Here is a 7,211-nt window from a genome sequence, read left to right on the forward strand (position 1 = left end):
AGAATGAGTTTGCAAACCAGCATGATCGGACCTTGGTAACAGGGTTTTGTGGAGTAAAAATTGGTTTTTCCCATTTTTGACCCTCAAAAAATAAAATATTCTAATTTCTCTTTAAACTATTTTGAAGAGCATAAAAACGCAAATAATTAAGTATACTAAGTGTTTTTGTACGGTTATTGGAATAAGTATAAAATCCATATAGTTAATTATGAGATAAACTTTAAAAAAAAAAAAAAATGGTAATATTTTGTATAACAATTTATTTGGTACGGTATTAAAAGCATGACACATTATTAAACACACAAAAAACACAAGATTAATCTTAATAGCACAATCCTAATAATTTAAATACAAATAAGTAATTTGATATATTTTTTTGCTTATTTTAAGCTTCACCACCGGTAAACAGATTTTTTAGTTTGTCTGTCCATGAATATTCTTGACTCGATCGCTTGCTCTTCTCAGCAGGTGCAGCAGCTCCAGAAGCCTGGTTCAATCCAGGTAAGTTCCCAACTCCAAACGATTCAGGTCCTTTTACAGGAAGGTTCGACGTGAATTCACTTATTTGACTCTGCCATCCATCACCAAAGGATGACAGTGGGTTGTCAGCTGATCGCTTGGCTTTCTCAGCAGGTGCAGCAGCTCCAGAAGCCTGGTTCAATCCAGGTAAGTTCCCAACTCCAAATGATTCAGGTCCTTTTACAGGAAGGTTCGACGTGAATTCACTTATTTGACTCTGCCATCCATCACCAAAGGATGACAGTGGGTTGTCAGCTGATCGCTTGGCTTTCTCAGCAGGTGCAGCAGCTCCAGAAGCCTGGCTCAATCCAGGTAAGTTCCCAACTCCAAACGATTCAGGTCCTTTTACAGGAAGGTTCGACGTGAATTCACTTATTTGACTCTGCCATCCATCACCAAAGGATGACAGTGGGTTGTCAGCTGATCGCTTGGCTTTCTCAGCAGGTGCAGCAGCTCCAGAAGCCTGGCTCAATCCAGGTAAGTTCCCAACTCCAAACGATTCAGGTCCTTTTACAGGAAGGTTCGACGTGAATTCACTTATTTGACTCTGCCATCCATCACCAAAGGATGACAATGGGTTGTCAGCTGATCGCTTGGCTTTCTCAGCAGGTGCAGCAGCTCCAGAAGCCTGGTTCAATCCAGGTAAGTTCCCAACTCCAAACGATTCAGGTCCTTTTACAGGAAGGTTCGACGTGAATTCACTTATTTGACTCTGCCATCCATCACCAAAGGATGACAATGGGTTGTCAGCTGATCGCTTGGCTTTCTCAGCAGGTGCAGCAGCTCCAGAAGCCTGGTTCAATCCAGGTAAGTTCCCAACTCCAAACGATTCAGGTCCTTTTACAGGAAGGTTCGACGTGAATTCACTTATTTGACTCTGCCATCCATCACCAAAGGATGACAATGGGTTGTCAGCTGATCGCTTGGCTTTCTCAGCAGGTGCAGCAGCTCCAGAAGCCTGGTTCAATCCAGGTAAGTTCCCAACTCCAAACGATTCAGGTCCTTTTACAGGAAGGTTCGACGTCAATTCACTTATTTGACTCTGCCATCCATCACCAAAGGATGACAATGGGTTGTCAGCTGATCGCTTGGCTTTCTCAGCAGGTGCAGCAGCTCCAGAAGCCTGGTTCAATCCAGGTAAGTTCCCAACTCCAAACGATTCAGGTCCTTTTACAGGAAGGTTCGACGTCAATTCACTTATTTGACTCTGCCATCCATCACCAAAGGATGACAATGGGTTGTCAGCTGATCGCTTGGCTTTCTCAGCAGGTGCAGCAGCTCCAGAAGCCTGGTTCAATCCAGGTAAGTTCCCAACTCCAAACGATTCAGGTCCTTTTACAGGAAGGTTCGACGTGAATTCACTTATTTGACTCTGCCATCCATCACCAAAGGATGACAATGGGTTGTCAGCTGATCGCTTGGCTTTCTCAGCAGGTGCAGCAGCTCCAGAAGCCTGGTTCAATCCAGGTAAGTTCCCAACTCCAAACGATTCAGGTCCTTTTACAGGAAGGTTCGACGTGAATTCACTTATTTGACTCTGCCATCCATCACCAAAGGATGACAATGGGTTGTCAGCTGATCGCTTGGCTTTCTCAGCAGGTGCAGCAGCTCCAGAAGCCTGGTTCAATCCAGGTAAGTTCCCAACTCCAAATGATTCAGGTCCTTTTACAGGAAGGTTCGACGTGAATTCACTTATTTGACTCTGCCATCCATCACCAAAGGATGACAATGGGTTGTCAGCTGATCGCTTGGCTTTCTCAGCAGGTGCAGCAGCTCCAGAAGCCTGGCTCAATCCAGGTAAGTTCCCAACTCCAAACGATTCAGGTCCTTTTACAGGAAGGTTCGACGTCAATTCACTTATTTGACTCTGCCATCCATCACCAAAGGATGACAATGGGTTGTCAGCTGATCGCTTGGCTTTCTCAGCAGGTGCAGCAGCTCCAGAAGCCTGGTTCAATCCAGGTAAGTTCCCAACTCCAAACGATTCAGGTCCTTTTACAGGAAGGTTCGACGTGAATTCACTTATTTGACTCTGCCATCCATCACCAAAGGATGACAGTGGGTTGTCAGCTGATCGCTTGGCTTTCTCAGCAGGTGCAGCAGCTCCAGAAGCCTGGTTCAATCCAGGTAAGTTCCCAACTCCAAACGATTCAGGTCCTTTTACAGGAAGGTTCGACGTGAATTCACTTATTTGACTCTGCCATCCATCACCAAAGGATGACAATGGGTTGTCAGCTGATCGCTTGGCTTTCTCAGCAGGTGCAGCAGCTCCAGAAGCCTGGCTCAATCCAGGTAAGTTCCCAACTCCAAACGATTCAGGTCCTTTTACAGGAAGGTTCGACGTGAATTCACTTATTTGACTCTGCCATCCATCACCAAAGGATGACAATGGGTTGTCAGCTGATCGCTTGGCTTTCTCAGCAGGTGCAGCAGCTCCAGAAGCCTGGTTCAATCCAGGTAAGTTCCCAACTCCAAACGATTCAGGTCCTTTTACAGGAAGGTTCGACGTGAATTCACTTATTTGACTCTGCCATCCATCACCAAAGGATGACAATGGGTTGTCAGCTGATCTTTTTGCCCTTGTGTTACCCTGAAAATAAATATCTTGAATCAGAACAGTTATATTTAAAACTCTTTTTATATAATACCTTTGAGTAGAATAAAGATTAAATTAAATAGTCAAAATAGTTTATTTTGTAAAATATACAGTCTCAAAATTTTGCTACTGTATTCTTATTCCAAGTTTTTATATCATTAAAATTTTTTTATGAAACTGAAATAATAAGAGTGGGCTGACTATGCTGTATCCACTCAAGATTAGATATTTATATGTATTAATAAAAATACTAAGCTGGATTTTGAGAAATGTAATCTACTATTAATCAACAAAACTATTGTCTTTTACGAGGGCGTAATAACATAGATTTTCTAGAATGGAAAAATTCAAGCAACAACATTTTAAAGGGAATGTTTAAGAAGGCTCAAACACCATAGCAGTTAATATTTTACATTTAAACCACATTACTACATTTTCTTTAGCATCAGTACAGTAGAAATCCAACCCTCTGGATCAATTGGGACTGCACCCCAGGACAATCCAAAATTGGCACAGTTGAAATTTTCAAGATAAAGGTTATATAAAATAAACAAAAAGTATGACTTGGGACTTAGCTCTTGTACATTTAGACATTACAGAGCACTGGAATCAAGAAGCTGAACAGACAATCCAGATTTGTGAGTTAAAGTTACAATAGTCATTCTGCATATTGGACTTTAAAATATTTAAATGATGTCCAATATTTTTTTTCTTCTTCTTCTTGGTATTTACCACTTATTGTATTTATTATATTTACCATCTTGTGAGTAACAGTATAAGCGTAAATATATGTTTTAAGTGTTATAAGATGTATCTTTCATTTACTTTCCATAGATTGTTACTCCCAATGTCATGATCAATCCCTATGATTATAAAAGGTATAATGTTTTCGGATCTGCCAGAGTAATCCAAAGGCTGTCTGTCGAGACTACGCGTTTCGAAGCATTAATAGCTTCATCATCAGGTCTTCAAGAACACTTTATCACTCATCAGAGTATGTATGTTTGTAAAAATTATATTTATTTGACGACCTCTGATGAGTGATAAGTGTTCTTGAAGACCTGATGATGAAGCTATTAATGCTTCGAAACGCGTAGTCTCGACAGACAGCCTTTGGATTACTCTGGCAGATCCAGGTAACATTATACATTTTATAATCTAAAAACAGTAATCCTGAGACAAGAAACAACATGAAGCAATCCCTGTGCTTTTAGTGGGGGGAATAGGCTATAATAAAGTAGGGTACAGCTTAAGGCCTTTTCCCACTGGCGGCGTAATGACGGCCAGGACGTCCAGTACGTGGTTCTTCCACACCGCCACAGAAAACATACTACTAATATGTTTTCTGTGACACCGCACAGAAACTTCCAAAGCCTCCACTTGTTCATTTGGAGTCAGAACAGTAACACCATCATTTACTACTAGTGTATGGACACATAATATAGCCTATATATTATGTGTATTAGTGCATTAATGTTATTAGTGCATTTGTTTTATCAGTGCAAATATGTCTTATCCACAAGATCATTGGTGTGAGCCTGGGATTTCCGTTCCATGGATTAACAAACAAGGTTTTGAAGTGTCTACTGCGTATGGACGTTTTAGAAAACTGAGACTGTCGCGGACGTCCAGGACGCTGGTGTGAAAAGGCCTTTAAAATTGCATAAACCAAAACACAATTTACATTTATTTGTTCAAGTAGTTTGTTACAGGCAGGTAGACAATTAAAACAGTCTACTAATAATAGGTTAAATATATGACTTGTATTATTTGACTTATTACTATAAAAACTAAATTTGTTCCCACTGTCTTTAATATCTTTAAAGGTAAACAGGGCTTTAAATTATTGAAGTGAGTCAGTTGGTTGTTTTAGAGTAGGTACCTACATAATTGTATCAGTTTGTTTTTATTTTTGAAATCCATAAAATTAATTCGGTTGAACTCTCCTCATTTTAATTTCACATATTCGCAATGCTATATTTAGATTATAAAATAAATCTAGTATGTTTTCTTAAAGACATAATTTACTTTCTATTGATCAATTTACAAACTGGTACTAATAGTATGACTTGGAACAATTTTTTGCAGTGTTTGATAGCTAATGTAAACAAGAAGATATTTAAGGGGGAAATACTTTTTATCTAATATGAAAAAAATGCTGTTCTGAACTAAACTTTACCCTTATAAACCTTTGAACTTAACTAAAACTAAAACTAAATTGGAAAAAATAGTTACCTGAACACAGACGAAGGCTGACAGTGCAGTGCCTGAAAGAAACAATTCCAATATTAGTAATAAAAATACTAGTTAAATATAAGTAAAGTACTTTTAAATGTTCTAAATGGTTTGATGTCATAAAACTCTGTTAAATTTAGTTAAAATCATCTCTATATTTTTAAGTAACTATCAAAATCAGGTCTATGAAACATAGTGGTTAAATTTACAATATCGTACCACTGAACACATTTAGCACCTCAACTCTTCAGTGTACATACCACATACAAATACAGTTGAAGGAAGATCAATTTAAAGCTCATTTCTTATTAAGTAAGAGTATTAAGCATTTAAAAATTTAATAATATTTTTTATACTGTGAGGTGGATAATAATCTGCAACACCAAAAGCATAACTCTTTGGAACATAATTTAAATACAAAATACTCCCGCTAAAGCAAACTATCAGCCTAAGTGAATTTCCATTTACCTTGTTGGATTTGCACTACATGTCAAATATTCCCATATATGTAATTGTCAGATTTATTTTCTATTTAAATACAATTATTTAATGAGTACCACTGAGGTTTGCTGCTACAGGGGGGGTAGAGTTTTTTTTTTATTGAAATACTAATAGCGTACCTGTAGTATGAAATAAACAGATTTATCAAAATTTTATTCAATTAAAATATATCCCTAAAAAAGCAAACTACATCAGTTTTATGTATCATTCATAAAAATAACTTTGAAATTTTAAGTTTACAGTTTTTTATATTATTTACTCCATAACCATTATAGGCCTTTATTGAACAACACTTCAATATACTAATTTTTTTTTAGGTCCACAGAATAGTTTATAAAGAAATTGTGATTTTTTTTTGTTTTAAGGGTCAAAAATTAGAAAACCCAAATTTTACCACATATAGTCCCCAAAAAACCCTTGTTCCCATAGTCCGATCATGCTGGTTCACAAAAAACTTAGAATAAATGTATGTTAACTTGTTTATACTGAAGTTCACCAAAATCCGATGATTTTTACTTAAGTCATCCTGCTAACAGACAGACACCCATTTATGAATTTATTTGATTTATGAACAAATGGTGTTTTTGGCCTTTGGGGACATCAAACAAAAAAGTAAACTGGCCCTGGATCTAGACTAGATATTGCACAATGTTCAAGACGTGGCACAAACAACTAATAATGCATATAAAAATTAACTTATAGTATATAGTTTTATTTTTTTTATTAAAATTTGTTAAATATCTTTGATAATGTTTCAAGTTGAAAAAAGTTCTTTACAATGTACTTGAGTAAGGAATAAATGCAATTCGCATAAACACTATTTTTCCGATTAAATCTTGGAAAAAATTAGGTACTATAGCAACTTGGCATAATTCATCCGACTGTAAAAGAAAATATTGAAAAGTAAAACTTTAGTTGAAACTTTCCCAAAAAACATACCTGAGAGCAGGAGGAAGAAGGTAAAATGTGGCATGGTAGTCCAACTGTGGGATGTTTAGCCACTGGCTAGCTTATATAGGCCATGTTTAGCCTATCAGGGGGCGTCACTCATGATATGCCAACATAAACCTTAAGGTTCATTGACTACTAAAGATATGCATCTACTTACAGTAGTTACCTTGTAAACACAACTGTTGTAAACATATCTTATACTAGGAAGCAGATTGATTAGATGATTTAATATTTTATGATATTGAGAGTTTAAAAAATACTATATGAAATGTTAATTAATTCTGCGTCCAGGATTGATGTAATAACTATAATAAAAAAATACCCCCGCTACAGCAAACCTGCAGTCTAAGCAAATTTCCATTTACCTAGCTGGATTTCTACTAAAATATTCCCTTAAAATGGTCAGATT

General features: G+C 37.1%; 1 protein-coding gene across 2 annotated transcripts; it reads right to left on the bottom strand.

Moving 5' to 3' along the window:
- Positions 1 to 243: 243 nt before the first annotated feature.
- LOC128999130 (uncharacterized) lies at positions 244 to 6,826 on the bottom strand. 2 transcript variants are annotated; one of them, XM_054425494.1, is made up of 4 exons: positions 6,791 to 6,826; positions 5,351 to 5,382; positions 832 to 3,109; positions 244 to 666 (listed from the first exon to the last, which is right to left on the bottom strand). In XM_054425494.1, exons 1-4 carry the CDS (start codon positions 6,822 to 6,824, stop codon positions 386 to 388), a joined length of 2,625 nt encoding a protein of 874 aa, XP_054281469.1. In that variant the 5' UTR covers positions 6,825 to 6,826; the 3' UTR covers positions 244 to 385. The 2 variants fall into 2 exon arrangements, with proteins under 2 accessions (XP_054281469.1, XP_054281468.1); XM_054425493.1 differs by having other exon boundaries at positions 244 to 3,109.
- Positions 6,827 to 7,211: the final 385 nt, after the last annotated feature.

The sequence above is a fragment of the Macrosteles quadrilineatus genome, unplaced genomic scaffold, assembly GCF_028750875.1.
Source record: "Macrosteles quadrilineatus isolate MER2022 unplaced genomic scaffold, UCM_ALF_1.0 Scaffold_7__1_contigs__length_78375512, whole genome shotgun sequence".
NCBI lineage: Eukaryota > Metazoa > Arthropoda > Insecta > Hemiptera > Cicadellidae > Macrosteles > Macrosteles quadrilineatus.